Genomic DNA, 23,423 nt, shown 5'->3' on the forward strand with positions numbered 1-23,423 from the left:
GTGTAAATATATATGTTTACTGTAGTGTAAATACATACATCTACTGTAGTGTAAATACATACATTTACTGTAGTGTAAATGGATGCATTTAATGTAGTATAAATACATACATTTATTGTAGTGTAAATACATACATTTACTGCGGCATAAATAGATGCATTTAATGTAGTATAAATATATACATTTACTGTAATGTAAATACATGCATTTACTCTGGTGAAAGAACATACATTTACTGTGGTGTAACTACATACACTTCCTGTGGTGTAAATACATACATTTACTGTGGTATAAATACATGCATTTACTGTAATGTAAATACATGCATTTACTATAGTGTATATATATATATATATATATATATATATATATATATATATACATTTAATGTAATGTAAATACATGCATTTACTCTAGTGTAAGCACATATATTTACTGTGGTGCAACTAAATACACTTCCTGTGGTGTAAATACATACATTTACTGTAATATAAATATATGCATTTAATGTAGTGTAACTACATACATTTACTGTAGTGTAAATACATTTACTGTAGTGTAAATACATACATGTACTGGGGTGTACATACATAATTTTACTGTAGTGTAAATACATACATTTACTGTAGTGTAAGTACATACGTTTACTGTAGTGTAAATAAATACGTCTACTGTAGTGTAAATAAATACATTTACTGTAGTTTCAATACATACGTTTACTGTAGTGTAAATACATACATCTACTGTAAAGTAAATAGATACATCTACTGTAGTGTAAATGGATGCATTTAATGTAGTGTAAATACATACATTTACTGTAGTGTAACTACATACATTTACTGTAGTGTAAATACATACATTTACTGTAGTGTAAATACATGCATTTAATGCAGTGTAAATGCATATGTTTACTGTAGTGTAAATACATACATTTACTGTAGTGTAAATACATACATGTACTGTGGTGTACATACATACATTTACTGTAGAGTAAATAGATGCATTTACTGTAGTAAATCAAAAAAACTGCTCAAGGCTGGAAAATACGAAACCACAAACTAGCGTAACTTCTACTTTATTCAATGCTTTCATAAAAAACTTCTTCAGAACCGAAAGAAATGTTACATCAAACATTCATTTAAATACTGCACGCAATTAAAATCAATTAGTCAATTACATAGTGTAAAATTGTAATTAAAGAGCCCTTTACAAAAAACAAACTCTTCATTCATCATTATGCACTATAGAATAGGCATAATTGAATACATTACAATAACAAACATTATAAAACATATGCTTCACGATCTTTGTTGGCATTTACTATAGTGTAAATACATATGTTTACTATAGTATAAATATATACATCTACTGTAGTATAAATACATACATTTACTATAGTGCAAATGGATGCATTTAATGTAGTGTAAATACATACATTTACTGTAGTGTAAATACATATATTTACTGTGGTGTAAATACATGCATTTAATGTAGTATAAATATATACATTTACTGTAATGTAAATACATGCATTAAGTCTGGTGTCAGCACATACATTTACTGTGGTGTAACTACATACACTTCCTGTGGTGTAAATACATATATTTACTGTAGTCTAAATACATGCATTTACTATAGTGTAAATACATATGTTTACTATAGTGTAAATACATACATCTACTGTAGTGTAAATACATACATTTACTGTATTGCAAATGGATGCATTTAATGTAGTGTAAATACATACATTTACTGTAGTGTAAATACATATATTTACTGTGGTGTAAATACATGCATTTAACGTAGTATAAATATATACATTTACTGTAGTCTAAATACATGCATTTACTGTAATGTAAATACACACATTTACTGTAGTGTAAATGCATGCATTTACTGCAGTGTAAATGTATACATTTACTGTAATGTAAATACATGCATTTACTCTAGTGTAAGCACATACATTTACTGTGGTGTAACTACATACATTTACTGTGGTGTAAATACATGCATTTAATGTAGTATAAATATATACATTTACTGTAATGTAAATACATGCATTAACTCTGGTGTCAGCATATACATTTACTGTGGTGTAACTACATACACTTCCTGTGGTGTAAATACATGCATTTACTGTAATATAAATACATACATTTACTGTAATGTAAATATATGCATTTGCTATAGTATAAATACATGCATTTACTGTGGTGTAAATACATATATTTACTGTGGTGTAAATACATGCATTTAATGTAGTATAAATATATATATATTTACTGTAATGTAAATACATGCATTAAGTCTGTTTTCAGCACATACATTTACTGTGGTGCAACTACATACACTTCCTGTGGTGTAAATACATACATTTACTGTAGTCTAAATACATGCATTTACTATAGTGTAAATACATATGTTTACTATAGTGTAAATACCTACATCTACTGTAGTGTAAATACATATATTTACTGTGGTGTAAATACATGCATTTAACGTAGTATAAATATATACATTTACTGTAGTCTAAATACATGCATTTACTGTAATGTAAATACACACATTTACTGTAGTGTAAATGCATACATTTACTGCAGTGTAAATGTATACATTTACTGTAATGTAAATACATGCATTTACTCTAGTGTAAGCACATACATTTACTGTGGTGTAACTACATACATTTAATGTGGTGTAAATACATGCATTTAATGTAGTATAAATATATACATTTACTATAATGTAAATACATGCATTTACTCTAGTGTAAGCACATACATTTACTGTGGTGTAACTACATACATTTAATGTGGTGTAAATACATGCATTTAATGTAGTATAAATATATACATTTACTATAATGTAAATACATGCATTTACTCTAGTGTAAGCACATACATTTACTGTGGTGTAACTACATACATTTAATGTGGTGTAAATACATGCATTTAATGTAGTATAAATATATACATTTACTATAATGTAAATACATGCATTTACTCTAGTGTAAGCACATACATTTACTGTGGTGTAACTACATACATTTAATGTGGTGTAAATACATGCATTTAATGTAGTATAAATATATACATTTACTATAATGTAAATACATGCATTAACTCTGGTGTAAGCACATACATTTACTGTGGTGTAACTACATACATTTAATGTGGTGTAAATACATGCATTTAATGTAGTATAAATATATACATTTACTATAATGTAAATACATGCATTTACTCTAGTGTAAGCACATACATTTACTGTGGTGTAACTACATACATTTAATGTGGTGTAAATACATGCATTTAATGTAGTATAAATATATACATTTACTATAATGTAAATACATGCATTTACTCTAGTGTAAGCACATACATTTACTGTGGTGTAACTACATACATTTAATGTGGTGTAAATACATGCATTTAATGTAGTATAAATATATACATTTACTATAATGTAAATACATGCATTTACTCTAGTGTAAGCACATACATTTACTGTGGTGTAACTACATACATTTAATGTGGTGTAAATACATGCATTTAATGTAGTATAAATATATACATTTACTATAATGTAAATACATGCATTTACTCTAGTGTAAGCACATACATTTACTGTGGTGTAACTACATACATTTAATGTGGTGTAAATACATGCATTTAATGTAGTATAAATATATACATTTACTATAATGTAAATACATGCATTAACTCTGGTGTCAGCATATACATTTACTGTGGTGTAACTACATACACTTCCTGTGGTGTAAATACATGCATTTACTCTGGTTATCCAACCACCGCCTGATTCTAAACCCCAAAAAGACTAAAATGCTTATATTCCTACCAACACAAAAGTCCCTCCCCATTAACTTCACAATCAAATCCAAAGATGGCACAATTATCTCTCCTGACCCATCTACTAAACTTCTAGGTGTCACTATTGACAACCACTTAAAGTTTGACCTACACGTTAACCAATTAATCAAAACCATTAATAAAAAACTAGGCCCACTGTACAGATTAAAGAACTTTCTAACCCCCATAGCCGAGGTAGCATTGCCCGTTCTCATCTTCTCTCTACTCTCCTGTCCGCATCCCCTCTTCTTCTAAATAACAACAAGTCCAATCTAAATAAACTTACTACCTGCTACAATCACATTGTCCAATCGAAATAAACTTACTACCTGTTACAATCACATTGTCCAATCGAAATAAACTTACTACCTGTTACAATCACATTGTCCAATCGAAATAAACTTACTACCTGTTACAATCACATTGTCCAATCTAAATAAACTTACTACCTGTTACAATCACATCGCCAGATTCTAAATAAACTTACCACCTGTTATAATCACATTGTCCAATCTAAATAAACTTACTACCTGTTACAATCACATCGCCAGATTCTAAATAAACTTACCACCTGTTATAATCACATTGTCCAATCTAAATAAACTTACTACCTGTTACAATCACATCGCCAGATTCTAAATAAACTTACCACCTGTTATAATCACATTGTCCAATCTAAATAAACTTACTACCTGTTACAATCACATTGCCAGATTCACCACTGGGCTCCCTTTTAGAACACATCACTGCATCAATCTAACTCAGCTCGGTTGGCTCGAACTTCCTAGTCTAGTGCTATACAACCAACTGATCATAGCCCACAAAATCATATACACCCCTGAAAACACCCCTTCACTCAAACACCTAGTCACCCTGTATAACAATCCACGACCACTACGTTCTTCCAACAAAGTCCTCATCCAGACTTACAAAACTAATAACCTAGCCGGTGACTCTCTCCTGTCCAACTCCCTAGGTAGAACCTGGAACCTTTTACCCCCTGAGATTACCTCAATTTCTTCCCTGAATCACTTCAAAGCCAAGCTCAAACTACACCTGGGGTCTAAAAGGTACTGCTACTGCACCAAGCCTGGCTAATCCTCACTCTACACAACGTATTTAGTCATAATTCTCTCCTTCTAACTAAAACATTCTCACTCTCATTTACTAACGATGTAAGCTTGTGGTTCCTATTACAATATTATTAATGTCAACTTCTGACTCCATGTTCTAAAATGTATTTTGTCGGTTCTTCAAGCAACCCTATACTTTTGTACATTATTTTTGAATTTTCTGTATGTTTTTGTTGCTTTTTGTTGGAGCTTTTCTCCCCGGGCCTCTGCTGAAAATGGACAAATATCCAGTAGGACTATCCCGGTTAACAAATGTAAAATAAATAAATAAATAAATGCATACATTTACTGTGGTGTAAATAAATATGTTTACTGTAGTGTAAATACACGCATCTACTGTAGTGTAAATACATGCATTTACTGTGGTGTAAATACATACATTTACTGTAGTGTAAATAAATACATTTACTGTGGTGTAAATGCATGCATTTAATGTATTGTAAATATATGCTCAACAATAAAAAAGACAAAACCAATTGCTACACAACAAGGAGCCAGGGATCTGCACACCAAATTCGAAAATCCGTAAAAAATGTAATGTAAATACATACATTTACTGTGGTGTAAATACTTGCATTTAATGTAGTGTACTACATACATTTACTGTAGTGTAAATAGATACATTTACTGTAGTGTAAATACATACATCTACTGTAGTGTAATTTACTGTAGTGTAAATGCATGCATTTAATGTAGTGTAAATATATATTTACTGTAATGTAAATACATGCATTTACTCTGGTGTAAGCACATACATTTACTGTGGTGTAATTACATATACTTCCTGTGGTGTAAATACATACATTTACTGTAGTGTAAATATATACATTTACTGTAGTGTAATACATGCATTTACTGTAGTGTAAATATATCCATTTACTGTGGTGTAAGCACATACATTTACTGTGGTATAACTACATATACTTCCTGTGGTGTAAATATGTGCATTTACTGTAATGTAAATACATGCATTTACTGTAGTGTAAAAACATGCATTTACTGTAATGTAAATACCTGCATTTACTGTAGTGTAAAGACATGCATTTACTGTAGTGTAAATATATCCATTTACTGTGGTGTAACTACATATATTTCCTGTGGTGTAAATACATGCATTTACTGTAATGTAAATACATACATTTACTGTAGTGTAAATACACACATTTACTGTAGTGTAAATACATTCATTTACTGTGGTGTAAATACATGCATTTACTGTGGTGTAACTACATACATTTACTGTGATGTAACTACAAAAATTTACTGTGGTGTAAATACATGCTTTTAATGTAGTGTAAATACATACATTTACCGTAGTGTAAATACATGCATTTACTGTAGTTTAAATACGTATATTTACTATAGTGTAATTACATGCATTTACTCTAGTGTAAATACATGCATTTACTCTAATGTAAATGCATGCATTTAATGTAGTGTAAATACATACATTTGTTGTAGTGTAAATACATACATTTACTGTAATGTAAATACATACATTTACTGTGGTGTAAATACATGCATTTACCCTGGTATAACTACATAGATTTACTGTTGTATAAATGCATACATTTACTGTTGTGTAAATACATACATTTACTGTGGTGTAATTACATGCATTTACTATAGTGTAAATACATGCATTTAATGTAGTGTAAATACTTGCATTTGCTATAGTGTATATACATGCATTTACTGTAGTGTAAATACAAGCATTTGCTGTAGTGTAAATTCATATATTTAATGTAGTGTAAATACATACATTTACTGTGGTGTAAATACATGCATTTGCTTTAGTGTAAATACATGTATTTAATGTAGTGTAACTACATACATTTACTGTAGTGCAAATGCATACATTTACTGTGGTGTAAATACATGCATTTACTGTGGTGTAAACACATACATTTAATGTAGTGTAAATACATACATGTACTTTGGTGTACATACATGCTTTTAATGTAGTCTAACTACATACATTTACAATAGTGTAAATACATGCGTTTAGTGTAGTGTAACTACATACATTTATTGTAATGTAAATACATGCATTTACTGTGTTGAAAATATATACATTTACTGTTGTGTAACTACATGCATTTATTGTAGTGTAAATACGTGCAATTACTGTAGTGTAACTACATGCATGTACTGTGGTATAAATACATACATTTACCGTGTTATAAATACAGGCATTTACTGTGGTGTAAATACATGCATTTACTGTAGTGTAAATACATGCATTTAATGTAGTGTAAATACATACATGTACTGTGGTGTACATACATGCTTTTAATGTAGTGTAACTACATACATTTACAGTAGTGTAAATACATTCATTTCGTGTAGTGTAACTACATACATTTATTGTAATGTAAATACATGCATCTACTGTGGTGTAAATACATCCATTTACTGTGGTGTAACTACATGCATTTATTGTAGTGTAAATATGTTCATTTACTGTAGTGTAACTACATACATGTACTGTGGTGTAAATACATGTATTTACTGAAGTGTAACTACATACATTTACTGTAGTGAAAATACATGCATTTACTGTAGTGCAGGGGCGGCTCATGCTATTGGACTGCAGGACTGCAGCCCCCGCCAGCTGTAAAAAAAGAAAGAAAGTTATAGAAAGTAAAATAGAATACAAAGAAAGAAAATAAAAATATGCTTGCAAGTAGCGGACCTTCACGTATACGTGCTAGCAGCATTTCCGATATCCAGACTGCTGCTGAACCAGTCTGGAGCATGCACAGACTGTCTCAGCAGCAGTCTGGATTAAAAAGCATTCAAGTGCAGAGATCCCAGAAGTCTATGCAGAACAGACCAGTCCCAGGTAGGGTGTGTGTGTGTGTGTGTGTGTGTGTGTGTGTGTGTGTGTGTGTGTGTGTGTGTGTGTGTGTGAAATGCCCCAGGTGCTACATGGTGGTGAGTAGAGAATAAGGCATGAGCCCTGTACCTTGGGCCCAGGTGGCAAGAGCCTGAATTCCCTACCTACCACCATTTGTAAAAATGCTGCAGATTTTTCCCTCATACTTGTTCTGTTCCTCATAAAATCTGTGGTTTCTGTATTTTTGTGTCCTTGCAAAGCCAGTAGTGCATTGGTGCAGTGGTAGCACTGTTGCCTGACAGCTACATGTTTGCTGGTTTGATTCTTGGCTGGGGTGCCTTACCGTCTGTGTGGAGTCTGCATGCCCTCCCTGTTTTTGTTTCCTCTAGTGCCTGGGCCTCTGCTAAAAATTAGCTTTTGTTCCAAGTCAGACTTTCCTGGTTAACAAATGTTAAAAATGACACACATTTGAATATCAGACTTCATATTCTTCAGAAAGTGCATGGTAACACAAAAGCTTTTATTCTAGCAATTTTCTAAGTGCATAAGATGGATATTTGAAATTTGTCCCTATTTTTAGGACTGCATTCCCCCATTATTGGCTTCATCCAGGTTTTGTGCTAAGGTTGAGAGTTATGGTGAGAACTGAATTCACTGAATGTTTGGGGGCTATATTCCCCCATTACTGGCTTTGTCCGGGTGTTTTTTGCTAAGAGGTTGAGAGCTATGGTGAGAACTGAATTCACTGAATGTTTGAGGGCTGTATTCACCCATTATTGGCTTTGTTCAGGTGTTTTGTGCTAAGAGGTTGATAGCTGTGCTATGTTGAGAACTGAATTCACTAAATGGTAGCCATTTAAGTTTCCGTCTTCCTCTTTTACAAAACAGCTGATTTGGCATTGTGATATGTTGCTCTGACTGTTTTGCACAGGGTCCTGGGTTTAAGGCTTGACAGTGTATGGTGGTAACACAGCATTTTATTCTAGCAACTTTCCAACATTATACAAGCAATGTTTAAAATGTGTCCCTGGTTTTTGGACTTTTGTCCCCCCCACAATAAATTTTGGCTTTTTCCAGATTTCTTTGTGCTGCAAAGTTCAGAGATACAACTGAGTGAGTAGATTTTACAAGGACCTGAGAGCTGCAGGGGAGTAAAAGTTTAGTGCTGCTTATGTTGAGTCTGCTTGCATTGTTAATAGCACAACAGGTAGTATACTTACTTTTGATGCAGGAGGCTGTGGGTTCTACTCCCACAGTAGATAGATGCACTGCTGATACTGTACTGTGTTGCAAAAGGGGTGGATACTGCACTCCTTTTTGGTGAAGATACCTAGTAACTATGAACCTGTTATCAGTTTGCCATCCATTCCCTATTGCAATCTTACTAGCTTATCATTTTTTTAGTGTAAGATAGGCAATTTATTCCTTAAGGGTAACAGGCACTTTATTTGTAGATGAAACAATGAAATATAATGTTATTTGCTAGCAGCAACCTCTTCATTAGTTACAGATTTCTTTAATGTGGAATTATTTAGATGACTTTTACTTCTTCAGAGCTTGTGCATATGTACTGATACTGGTGGACTGTAGAAGTTTGAGTAGACTTTTATGATGGAAATGTTCTGAATTGGGCAGTTTTGTGATTACTGGTGCATGCATTTTGTTTAATTGTTTACTGGAAAAATTTCAAAACAATAAATTTAATACACCCTCTAAAACTGTACTGTATTGTACAAGGAATATAATTTAATACAATCAGGAAGGTGTATGAAAGAGCATGTGTATGTTTTGTGTGCAAGGGGCCTGCGATTTGAAAACAGCCCAAACCCAAAGTTAATCTGCCACTGGCAAAATGTATTTTCTTTGAATGTGGGTTTCAATGCTGTTTCAGTGATTGAGTTTTCAAGGGCAGAGAAGATTTAATGCTAAGTCTGTTCTTATTGTGAGACTGCATTGCTTTGTTTAGCAGATATGATATATATTAGTGTTTGCGCTGTAAAATGCAAAATAAAACTTTTAAATGAAGTCCAAATCATCGCAGAAGTAAAGCAGTATGCACATTAGTGTTTATGGTAAATGGGGTGAAATAGCCAAGTAATGGTTCATTGGAATGGCTGTAGGGGGGAAGCTCCATTCGACCATGATTTTGTGAGGGGGGAAGGGCAGCAAACTCAAAGACAGCCACTGCTGAACTATACCTCTCAACTGTCCAGATTTTTGCAGAATGAATAGATTTTTGCTTCTTATTTTTCGTTTGTTCCTCGTAAAATTTGTGGTTTTCTGTCAAATCATTTAGGAATGAAGTCACTAAATAATGACAGACACTGAGTTTCAGATTTCATAACCTTCAGAAAAATGCATGCTAAAGCAAGACCTGTTATTCAATCAACTGTCTCAGTTTATACAAGAGCAATTTTTAATACTGTTTATAAGTTCCCCCCATATATTTGGCCTTGTCCAGATTTCCTGCATTAACAGGTTGAGAGGTACATGCAAATAAATTGCTTTATACAATTAGGCATATCCATTCCTCTCAACTGTCCCCAATTTTGGCTCAAAATGTTGCTCTTCCCCTAATAATCCCTCCGCATAATGGCAATTTTGGAAGAAAACATGGAGGGTTTACAATTAATAAATAACTGTAATAATCAGTTATAGATTACTTTTATTTCAGAAATGCATGTAAATTCTTTTATTTTGTCAGCTGCTCAAGTTAGCAGCACTAATATTAAAAAGTGTCCCTTCTTTGACAGGTTCTCAGCTGTATTGTGTGGCTATTTTATATTTTTGAATCACATTTTTGGTCCATTTTTCATAAAATTGTGTTTTTTTGGCAAATTAGTGGCAAATCACTAAAGACTTTTCAGTTTCAGATTTCATACCCTTCAGAAAATTCATACTAATGCAAGACCTACTATTCTATTATCTTTCTAAGTTTATAAAAGCAATATTTAAAAATTGTCCTTATATGCAAGTAAGTTTTAATAAGCATACTGTTAAAGAATTGCCAACACTGAAAGCCTTTCTGTTGTTGCCATGCAGAGAATACTTACATGACTAGATAACATATAAGCCTTGGGTATTGAAATGCATATGACAGTATTTGTAATAAAGGACAGGATTATATTATTTTAAGAGCTCATTACAGGCTTTACCTGCAAACTAAACAGAATGCCAATCTAGCATGTGTGATCCATAACTTGTGTAGCAATCCTTTAAGCAGTTTATCTTGAGCTTGTTTCATGTTTGCTGTTCATTTTTTACATTGATCATGTTTTCCCCATGAAACAAGTAGATAGTCGTTGTCAGGTAGCAGGTCTTTTTTGGATAAGAAACATTTTTACAAGTGGGGCTATCATAGAGATTGCTACTTTCAGCATGTTACTTGGTACTTTAATAAAGCTGAATATAAATTATAATTAGAACTGGAGTACAAGGAGTAGTGATCTGAGTTGAGTGCTGCTTGTTTTTTTTTTATACTTGATTTTGACTAGTATTCCAGTAATGTATTTAAAAAGTAATTTATTTTTTCATGCCTCACAACCTTTTTGTTTCCATCTAGATATTAAGTAAGCTGTCATGTAGCCAATGCACTGAAATATGTTTTTTCTTCTACACTTCATTTTGTTTTGATTGGACTCTCATAATGATGGTTTGGCACCCAGGGCAGCGTATTTAATTAAAGCTCCAGTTGTTGTGGTTTTGACCATAGCTCCTCCCCTTTCTGGTTGGCCACACCCATTCCCATTGGCCCCACCTATTCAGTTGTCTCCTGCAGGCCCCCCTTTAATTTGAAGTCACCAGCCGCCACTGCTGTAGTGTAACTGCATACATGAACTGTGGTGTAAGTACATGCATTTACTGTGGTGTAAATACATGCGTTTACTGTAGTGTAACTGCATACATGTACTGTGGTGTAAGTACATGCATTAACTATAGTGTTGTGCATTTCACTGTAGCTCAGTAAAAGAGGACAAAAGCCTATTTCCTAGCACTTGGCTCACTAGCTAACATGTCTGTACTATGATACATAAAGCAAGGACACCCAAAAATAGACAGAGCTGAAGTTACTAGACTGCCTAGTTAAAAATCAGACTTGGTAGAACTACAGTGGTTCAGAGCAGCAGGATGCATTTTTCTGTCCTTGACGTCCAGCAGAAAACTAACAGGCAGGAATGAAAACTCTGTTGTAAACTGCAGTGTATGTATTCAAAAGCAGTAGCAGAAGAAGCAGCCGAAACACTTAAGGACAATACAAAAAAAGTAACAAAAAATATACCGATCTTAATGTTTTCTGCAGTGCAAATCTCCTGCAGCCAGGGCTGTAACTAGGAGTTTTGGAATTGTATACCAGCTTCAAAACTGTTGCCTCTTACCAAAGGGAAGCTATAAAACTCCTGTGTGGTTTCTTATTTCCATTCGGAAAAACGAATAGTAATACCGAAATGAAAAACAACGAACAGTGACAATGTCGAACCAAATGCTAGACACATTTGACTCGACATTGTTGTCGAGACCACCACGTGATAGCCATATAGGAGCTGATGTAAATCAGACTGCTATACGACAAATCACATTTTTGCAGGAGGGCAAGCTCCCCTGCATCCCCCATGTGGAGGGCTGCATCCCCCACACCCCCCTACTTATATATTCTAACTCCGAGATCGCACTACAGTGGGGATGTGGATGATAACTGACTTACACTTATGTGAATGCAGTAGTTCATTTGCATAAGTGTAGTTGACTGTCTGGTTCACAAATGTTTGTGCCTCGACATTCTGTTTTTCGGCACATTGCAACCGACAGAATGTCATTCGCACAAACGTATGTAAACCTATATATATAAATATATATATATATATATATATATATATATATATAGGTTTACCGACATAATGTTGAATGCTAAATGGTTGAAACTGAATTGGTTGAACACACTATATTTATTGAATGATCAAAATGCTGAAATAAAATTAGTCTAAACACACAATGTTGAAAGTATTCAATTTGCCCATTTCTGCACTGTAGTGCGATCTTGGAGTTGATATATTTAAGTGGGGGGGGGGTGCAGGGGGGCATAGCCCCCCCTGCAAAATAGTAGAGTTGATCTCATTCTTTTTCAATGAAATGATTGTAGACATTTTGATAATTCAAGGTTTTGGGTTGAGTTGTTATTTTTCAACCAAATGACTGTTAGACATTATGAAATCCAACATTATGTCGGTAAACCTATATATAGATACATCGATAAATAAATATATATATATATATATATATATATATATATATATATATATATATATATATATATAAAATCATGGAATTAAAACTGTAGAACATATATATAATTCTGTACTTGACTATATACCAAGCATTCATCCCTCTGACACACATTTTCTTTGTTGGTTTACTTGTACCCATTTAATTTCTTTCTCATATTTGGACCTGAAATATTTGGTGCTGGCAACATATTGTACCCTTGAAACTTAATTCATTATACTCATACCATAGGTTCATAGGTTCATAGGTAGGTACTAGGCTATCGGCCCTAGGGCCTATACAAGCCTAGCCATAACGATTCCCTGGCTATTGCTTCCCACAAATATTTACTTTCCTGGACCCCTGTCTAGCAGGGCTACTGATGTCATTCCTGGGGTGAATTTCCTATCTCCCATCCAATTGCCAAGGTTCCTCTTGAAGAGAGCCATTGAGGTGCTCTGCCTGGCATGTATGGGTAGCCTATTCCAGAGTATGGGAAGTCTCTGGGTCAGGAACCTATCCCTCCAGCATGTTTTATTTATTGTGATGACAAGGTTAAGATCCCTGGATCATGTGGCTTGGAGGGATTGGGATTTGTTTAAGTGTAGCATGTCCAACAACTCTGGGTTTGACATGGCCTTTTATGTTAGGCAAAAATCACCTCTGAGTAGGCGATATATGACAGAGTATATCTGGAGTTTCTTTAGACAGTCAGCATAAGGAATCTGCTTTAAGCCTGTGATTCTTTTTGTGAGGTATTTCTGCAGCCTTTCTAGTTGTTGCAGATGTCTTGTGAGGTACATACCAAACAAGGCATTTTATTTTATAATGGGTCTAATGAGGGATGAGTACAGAAAGACAATGACCTCTTTTTTTCTGGATGAAAAGCCCTTAGTGATGAGGTGTGCCACGTAAAAGGATTTTCTAACTATTGTGGCTGTGTGAGTATCAAAGGTGAGACCACTGTCCACCTATGTCCCTAGGTCTCTTATCACACTTTTGGTGTTTAGTGTACTGCTACCTATTTGATAATTTACAGGAACGTGGTTTTTCCCAAAGGGGACAACTATACATTTTTTGGCATTTAGCTTGCACCCATGGCTCTAGCACCAGGCATCTGTTTCAGTAAGGCCCTTTTACAGTATATCCACATCATTTGGGGATTCAGTAATGGCTTCCAGCTTGCAGTAATCTGCAAACTTTGTACGACAGAGTCCCTTAGTGTTGGCCTGTACTTCAGAGAAGTAGATGCTAAACAAGAGAGGTCCCAGGACAGAACCCTGTGGGATACCACTTGTCACTTGTCTGGAGCTGGATTTGGAGTCAGTCCTTTTACAGTCTGGGTTCGGTCAGTAAGACAGTTTGCAACCCATCGAGTGATGTAGGGATTAATGCCCAGCTTAGTAAGTTTATCTATGATTCCTGAGTGGGGGAATAGTGCCAAAAGCCTTGGTGGGGTCCAAGTAGGCTGTGTGAACCACCTTACCCTCATCCATGGCTCTGGAGACTAATTAGAAGAAGTCAAGTCAGGTTCAGGAGGCAAGATCAGCCCTTCACGAACCCAAACTGAGGGGGGGGGGGTCCAGTGTTTGAAGGTTGCCAATGTCTTTGTTTGCAAGCTCCATGATAATATGTTCCATGGCCTTGCAGATCAGGCTCGTCAGACTGATCTTTCCCACAAGCCACTATGTGCCACTGGATGATAAGTTTATAATGCTTACTTCCTGAAGGATCTCCCTTCCACTGACAGTGTTCAGATTTACTGCCTAATTTCAGAATGTCTCAGTTTAATGCCACGGTATTGTAGTGACTGACTCGTTTACACTCATTGCCTTATTTTACATACTTTGAACAACCAGTTCTTTTAGCTGCAGAAATGAATGAAATTAGATTACCTTTTAATGAAGTATGACTTTCTTGACTTCATTCCACTTTTAAGTTTCTGTTTTACCTTCAGCCTCTCAGTCTTCCAGAATATAATATTGTTTGCTATTCCAGTCTCAGCTGTTTACTCAGCTTTGGTAGCAGTTGGTTTGCTTGTTAACAGTAAACTTGGATTTCCAAATGTTGGTAAGTTTATGGCCTGAGTGAGACAAAGGTTGTAGGGTTAAAAATATCTTGACATATACGACTTTATTGAACCAGAAATCTTATGTGTAATTTGAAAGTATCATGAGATTTCATGTGAACCCACCTTGATGCGCACTGAAGAAGCTGAACAACACCAAAATGGAAAACTAGTTGAGAAACAGGTAAGGTATCCATTCTTTATATGTAATACTGCAAGAAAAAATGCTAGGGAGTAAAATACGCTTTATTTGTTTATTTATTTATTTATTGACATTTGTTAACTGGGTTTGTCCAACTGGGCTTCTGGCCCATTTTCAGTGGAGACCTGAGGAGAAAACCTCCAATAGTACATTTTAAACAAGTACAATTTTAAACAATATTGATATAATAGCAGTTATAGCAAAATGATTCACATATGTTGGGTTACATGCATAACGTTAAAGTTGCATTAAAAATAAGCTAATTAACAATTTTACATTGATATAGTTCAATAGGTCAACAATAAAAAAATTTTGTTTGTATAAAATTATGCAAATACATAGTAGAAACATTGGAGAGAGAGGTGTAATGAGGTACTAAGTGTGGTCCTTTTCAGGGTACATAAAGGGAAGGAAGACTAGGTAGGGTCATGGCAAGGGCAGGTTCTGGAATTGAGAAAATAAGCTTTTAGTTCATTTTTAAAGTGTGAGGTGTGGGAGATTGAAAGTAAGTCAAGGGGAAGTTTGTTCCAAGCATGGGCAAGGGAGTGTTTGTAGAGTAGTTTGCCTACTGACCTTTTTTGGTGGTAGATAGCAAGTAATTGTTGGTTAGAAGTATGGAGGGTCCAGGATGGGATGTAGATGGAGACTAAGGAAGATAGAGATGGACAGAAGGAGGGTTTATAAAGAATAGAGTGTAGCATATGAAATTGACAAGATAGCAGAAATTAGTGAAGTTCAAGCCATTGAAGAGAGTTTAAAGAAATGCAGTGGTGTGAGTTGTATGGGGAGTTAGTAATGAATCTGGCTATTTTATAGTAAGTCTGTTGGAGTTTGCTTAGAGTGGAGGCCTGGATATTGGTAAGAACTGGGGCGGCATATAAGAGAGAGGGGAGGAGGAGTGCCTGGCCCAGGGTAAGTCTAGATTCAGGAGTTAGGATTTTTTTGTTCCAATATAGCAGACCTAGTTTCTGGTTTGTTTTTTTTTATACATTGAATAATGACAGACATTTCAGTTTCAGATTTCATAACCTTCAGAAAATTCATACTAATGCAAGACCTACTATTCTATTATCTTTTTAAGTTTATAAGAGCAATATTTAAAAAATGTCCTTATTTTTGGGCCTTTGCCCCACTTCTATGTACGGATTTGTCCAGATTTCTTGCTCTGAGGTCGAGAGGTATGACAAATGTGTCAGGGCCATTGCAGTCAGCCAGAGACATTTCAAATTGTGACATACTTGTTGCACCCCACTCCCCCATGTAGTGACTCTGGATGTGTCCAAGCAAGGCAAGGAGCAGTTATGCAGTGTAAATGTGCAGACTATCCCCCATCCAAGGTAGACACAAGTACTACAGTGGCTTTTCATCTGTCCTTGATTTTGCAGAATGTTCTGGTTTCTGTCATATTTTTATACTGTTGATTTATGCTTATTATTATTCAGAAAGTGCCTGTTGCTCTGTGTTTAAGTAGCAGTGCTTTAATGACCATCTGGTAAGCTTGCCTGAGATTGTAAGATGCAAGTAAGTTTTAATAAGCATACTGTTAAAGAATTTCCAACATTGAAAGCCTTTCTGTTGTTGCCATGCCGAGAATACTTACATAACTAGATAACATATAAGCCTTGGGTATTGAAATGCATATGACAGTATTTGTAATAAAGGACAGGATTATATTATTTTAATAGCTCATTACAGGCTTTACCTGCAAACTAAACAGAATGCCAATCTAGCATGTGTGGTCCATAACTTGTGTAGTAATCCTTTAAGCAGTTTATCTTGAGCTTGTTTCTTGTTTGCTGTTCATTTTTTACATTTATCATGTTTTCCCCATGAAACAAGTAGATAGTTGTTGTCAGGTAGCAGGTCTTTTTTGGATAAGAAACATTTTTACAAGTGGGGATATCATAGAGATTGCTACTTTCAGTATGTTACTTGGTACTTTAATAAAGCTGACTATAAATTATAATTAGAACTGGAGTACAAGGAGTAGTGATCTGAGTTGATGTTGGACTTTAGTTTGTCATCGATAATGACCCCTAGGAGTTTTGTGTGGGTGTCAGGTTGGATAGTTGTATTGTTAGAAGATGTAATAAAAAAGGAAGTTTTGTGATGAGAAAGAGAACGAGGAAGGAAAAGTAGGAGTTTGGTCTTTTTGTGATTTAGGATCAATAAGTTGTGAGAGAGCCATTGTTCAGTGGATAGTAGGGCCTGTTGGGTCAGGGAGTGTAGTTCAGGAATGTTATTTAAGATGGATTTGTGTGGAGTCATCGGCATACTGAATAAGAAAGGATTATTTGCATGAGGTGTAAAGATCATTGGTGAAGATGTTAAACAAAAGGGGTCCCAAGATGGAGCCTTGGGGAATACCAGTGGTGATGGGAAGGAAAGGTGAGGAGGATGAGAGCCATTTGACAGATTGTTCTCTGCCAGATAGGTAACTATTAAACCAGGCAAGTGCCGAGGGGGATAGGTGGAGATTTGCGAGTTTGGATAGTAGTAGAGGATGAGAGACAGTATTGAAGGCTTTGGAGAGATCTAGGAAGAGACAGAAAATGAGTTTATTGTTGTCTAGGGCCTCTGCAATGATATGAGTGAAGGAGAGGAAGGCAGTGGTGGTGCTGTGGTGAGGACGAAATCCATGTTGGGTAGGGGTAAGTAAGTGGTGTGTGAGGAGGTGATTGAGAAGCTGTGAGTGAATACATTTTTCTAATATCTTGGAGAGGGGGGACAGAATGGCAATGGGTCAGTAGTTTGAGGGGTCAGTGGAGTTTCCACCTTTATGAAGAGGGATAGTGAAGAAAGATTTCCAAAGGGAGGGACAGTTGATTCCAGAATAGACTGATTAATTAGTATAGATATAGGATAGGCAATTGAGTCAGCAGCAAGTATGAGGAATGTAGGAGATAGATTGTCAATGGAAGGAGAACAAGGTTTTAGCTTGAGTAGTAGAGCTTTGATGTAAGTAATGGGAACTGGCTCAAAAGAAAATAAAGTTGTGTTAGTGGGACTTGGAGAGTGGGTGTCGAAGTAGAGTTTGGCTTAGAGGTTACCAGATTTTGGATGGAAGAGATAAAGTGTTTATTCAGGAGGGTAGCTGTTTCCTGAGAGGAACAGTTAGGGTATGGGGAGGGATTAGAGGGCTTTTCAGGATAGAGGATGTTGTTGAGAGTTGACCAAAATTGTCGAGGATTAGATTTGTTGTTAAGCTGAGCAGAGCTATAGTATAACTTTTTGTTATTAGTTGTATGTTTTTTGCAAGGTTCCTCAGTTGCCTGTGTTTTTGAAGAAAAGGTGGTAGTTTAGTTTTAGTCCAGGTTTTCCAAGCACAATCTCTTTGTTTCATAAGGGACCTAGTCTCTTTGGAGAGCCAGGGAGCATGACTTGATTTTACTCTGAACTTCCTAAAGGGAGCTAAGGAGTTTAGAGTATTCATGAAGATGCTATTGAAAGTGCTTACAGCATCATTAGGAGGAGGTGTTTTAGGATGGACCAATCTATGTTGTGGAGAATGGAGTTAAATTGGGATGAATTGAAAGTTGATAGTTTGCAACAGTCTTTAATAAGGTGGGGTTTAGGAATATGGGAGTAGTGTCTTAAGATGGTGGTAGGGAGATGATCACTGAGGAAGTCAGGTAAGGTGGTGGGATTGTGGTATTGGTGGGGGGAACCGGTAAGGATCCAGTCTATGATGGAACTGGAAGTGGAATTTTTATGGAAGCGAGTGGGAGATGTTATAAGTTGGTGGAAGCCGTGTAGGTGGATACTGAGTTGGGGGGAGTCAGTTGTGAGTTTAGACCAATCAACGTTGACATCACCAAGGATAAGTGTCTCATGGTATGTTGTGGGATAGGATGTTTTCAAGAATGGGCAGATTGTTACCAGGAAGAAGGTAGATAGAGGCAATTGCAAGTTTTTATGTGGAGATTCAGATGGCAGTTAAGGATGATGATTTCAGCTGGGAGGAAGTCAGGAACTGGGGAAGGGTATGGTGAGATGTTAAGGTTGTTTGAGTAGAGGATGTCCATGCTGCCACCTTTTTTTACAGGTCTATCAGATCTGAAGATATTATAACCTGGTGGGAGTATTTTACTAATTGAGATTTGTGGCTTGAGCCAGGTTTCAGATAGGGAGAGGATGTGAGGGGTACTGAGAGCTATCCATGAGTGCAGCTCAGTGACTTTATTTGCTAGACTCTGAATATTCAATGAGTAAATAGTTAAGTATTTGGATGGAGATGATTGTTGTGACTGAGGTTGGTGACTATTAGAGGAGTAAGATGGAGGCAGTGTAGAGGTAGTTTTGGGGAGAGAAGAGGGGCCAGGGTTGGGATGGATATCTCCAGAACAAAGTAGGTTTTTAGTGAGGAGAGTGTGTGTAGTAGATGCTAGATGGTGTTTGTATAGTTTTGACTTAGCTCTGTGGGAAGGTTTAAAAACCTGTATCATGGATAGTTTATATAGACTTGAGGTAGAAGTAGTAAAGAGATTAGGAGAGATAGTAAAAGATGAAGTAGTTGGATATATGTTGAATGAGTGAGAAGTTGGTGAACATGGGAGTGGGTCAGAGAGATTGGAGTGGTAAGAGGTGGAGGTAGAGAGAATAAGGAGTAGTGTAGAAGATATTAGAAAATAATGCATGTTGGAATAAAATATGGTCAGATAGAGGAGGTAGAGACAGTGGTATAGAGGAAGTGATGTTGACAAGATTGACAGATTAGTAAGGTGGTTGTGGCAATAGGTAAGAAGTGGAATTGTAGTTGCTAGTGGGACAGGAAGGGGAGGGATAGTTACGTATAAAGGTAATTGTAATGGGGTGGGTGGGAATGGGAGTAGGGTAGGGTAGCAAAGTGAGCCCGAGCATAGCGAGGGCGAATGGAGCAGGGCTAGCACCCTGGACAAGATAAAGTCATAGAAACAATCAGAAAAAGATAGTGAAAAACTAGCTTGAGAGACAAGGATATAAAGTTTCTAAAGGTATAGTCACCATAAATAAAATAAAAAGAAATAAAATATGAGCAGAAGTAAGCTTACAAAAGGAGACTGGCCTCAAGCTACACAAGTAGATTTACTTGAAGCAAACCCAGTGCTGTATGGTTAAAATAAGCTACAATAGAGAGGGGCTTTGGAGGGGAGAGAGAGGTATTACTAGCAGCTAAAAGCAGGGCAAAAAATAAAAAAGAGTCTGAAGACAGTAAAATAGTGCAGGTGCACTAGGAAGGGCAGTTATGAGTGAGGCTAGAAATGAATTCAGTGAAAGGTAAAGTACAGAACAGGAGAATATACACAGAAACAGTATGAGGATAGTCGGTAACCAAAGAGAAAGGATAGGAGCTGCTGGCATCGGCTTTTCATGCCAGCAGCAGCTTTGAAATGTGAAAAAGACGTGTTCATGATGCATTCATTTTTTAAGACATCCAAGTGTAAATATTTCATTATCTATTCAAATGCTGCCCTTCCAAATAAGACATGCTGATTTCAGCTTATTATGACTCATTTGAATTATAATATAAACTTCTTAAAGACCATATGCAATCTTTTTTATTTTTAATGGAAAAAAATTGGTGTATGTTTTAGTTTCTTTTCTGTGAATGCATTTAGTGCTTTGTACTTAGTTGCTACAAATATTCAGCCAGAAGTTTTCCTGCACCAAGCACCCAGTAAATTAAAAGTACAAATGGTTCTCACTCTGTTTAAATTCCTCTGTTTTCTTAGTAGAAGCCTGAGGAATGTCTTTTCTCTCCCCTAATTAAGGATACGTTTGTAACTGCCCTCTGTTGACTGTATGCAGTTGATTTCTTTTTGATTTTACAGAGGGAGATACTTTAATTGCAACCCCTGAGTATTGATAAGACACTTATAGGATCACTCCTTTTATTTCTCACACCAGAACCTGAAGGCCGCTGACGATGACCCCACAGCTCCACCATATGACTCCCTACTGGTGTTCGACTTTGAGGGGGGTGAGTCTAATGCTGGGTCACTGAGCTCCCTGAATTCATCTAGCTCTGGAGGAGAGCAGGACTACGACTACATGAATGAGTGGGGACCAAAGTTCAAGAAGCTGTCTGACATGTATGGAGGTGAAGAAGATGGCTGAGTTCATGGACCAGAAGAGAAGCCACATCTGGTTTTATCTGCAGTGACAGTCAAGTTTTCATATTTCTTTCTACAGTAGGGTTGTTCATTTAGCTTGTTCTGAGCTTTACTCTTTTCTTTTCAAACTCAATTCTCTTGAAGTTTTTCAGTTTTTCGTGTAAGTCAACTCACAAATTAAAAGGAACTATTCTAGTCAGTAGAAATACAGTTCCTTATTGCACACAATGTAAAATTGATACAATGATATACATTGAAAAATACCTTCTTGTAACATTTCAGGCTGTTAAGTTTGTCAGTTTTGGGTATTTAAGGCTCACAATGACTCAGATCACCTGAAGTAATGGAACCACACAGTCACTTTAAAACTATATTATGTTTGTTAAGTAATGAGACATGATAGGATGTAGCTTAAAGATGATTATTACAATCTCATATCATTCTGAGATGTAAAACTGAGTCATTTAAACACATGGGAGCTAAGTAAATCTATAAGGAACACACTAAATGACTATAACACAATTATTCACAGCATTTTGTTTCTAAAACATGCTTTATTATTCATTACATGAGTGGCAGTCTTCACACGTGGCTTTATTTGAAAATTTGTCATACTTACAGCAAACATATGAACTACAGATATTACGGGATTCTGAGTTTGTTATACTAGACCATGGACCACTTCCTAAAATTAAGAGCACTAAAAGTAGACAAACAGCTACGTTATCAAACCACAAGCTACACACACATACACCACACATATCCAAAGTGCACATCATACCGGCAGAGGTGAGACAAAGCTCCCGACCCACTTGTGTGGGGTACTTTACCCTTCACATCCATCTTGCATTTATATGTCAACTCCAAGGTAGTTGTACCGTAAGCTCTTCACAAAACCTGTCTAACTTATTTCTACCCTCATTGCAGCTAACCATGGTTTTGATCAGATAATTTCAGTAGGTGTTCTCTCCATGCGGGGGGGGGGGGGGGCTTAGCTTTACGTAACCCTTTAATTTGTATTCCGGCTCGGAGATTGTAGCTCCTCAAGGCTGGATATGTATCAGCTGAGAGCTATTTAAAATGTCCCTTCTTTCATTCATCTACACTGCCACTGATGATCAAAAATCTATGAATCATTAGCGGTGAGATACACTTAATTAAACAGTTTTCAGAGACACACGCTTATCTGTCTAAATGTCATGGCTTTATTCACAGCATTTGATACTATTACGTTTTGTTTTCATCAGTTTCCCAAGATTTAGTTGTGAGATGTCAGAGAAGTTACAGAAATTCCCAGTGCAAACAGTATAAATGGACTTGAGAATTATTAAATTGTAGGGAATTTGTTTTTGTACAGTAAGAATTGTCACTACTATACTTCTATAGCTGAACATTAGAACTGTGTTAAGCAATATAACAAGCTAAATGTCACTTAATATAATATCATTTGCTGTCAAAACTGTGTAGAACGTCTATACTTTATAAATGTTTAAAACATGGTTTAAAACAACATGTTCTTACTGATATGCTGAAATACATTATTAAGGTATAAATATTCTTGCTTCCTGGGAAATGGTTGCCATACTTTTGAGTATGTATATCGTGATGTTATTTTTCATTTTGCATCATTTATAAATTTGAAAAAGACATAATTGCATATTTAAAATAGTTGATAAGTGCTATATATTTAACTTGGTGTATTTTGCCTTTAGTAAAGAAACAATGTAAAATGAACCCTGCCTTTTTGTATTTTATTTACACAGAACGTTTGTGCAGTGAATGCAGCACAGTGATAACACACCAATATTCAGGAAAAAGACAAGCCAGTTAAGTGCCGGAGTAGAGTGAGCGCCGACTTAAACAATATTAAGCACCCCCTGCCAAAGTTGGTAAGGTCAGGTCTCATGCTAGGCAGTAAAATCTGCCTGTACTGCCCGGAAAAGGACAGTAGCAGAAAGAAT

General features: G+C 35.7%; 1 protein-coding gene across 1 annotated transcript in view; it reads left to right on the forward strand.

The window, feature by feature from the left end:
• Positions 1-23,136, forward strand: part of LOC122810162 (B-cadherin-like) — a 140,733-nt gene extending 117,597 nt beyond the window's left edge. The window contains exon 6 of the mRNA XM_044081639.1: positions 21,257-23,136. Coding sequence (XP_043937574.1) covers positions 21,257-21,466 — 210 coding nt within the window. The 3' untranslated portion in view covers positions 21,467-23,136. The remainder of the gene's footprint in view (positions 1-21,256) is intronic.
• Positions 23,137-23,423: the final 287 nt, after the last annotated feature.

This window comes from Protopterus annectens, chromosome 8.part1, assembly GCF_019279795.1.
Source record: "Protopterus annectens isolate FY-2018-M chromosome 8.part1, PAN1.0, whole genome shotgun sequence".
NCBI lineage: Eukaryota > Metazoa > Chordata > Ceratodontiformes > Protopteridae > Protopterus > Protopterus annectens.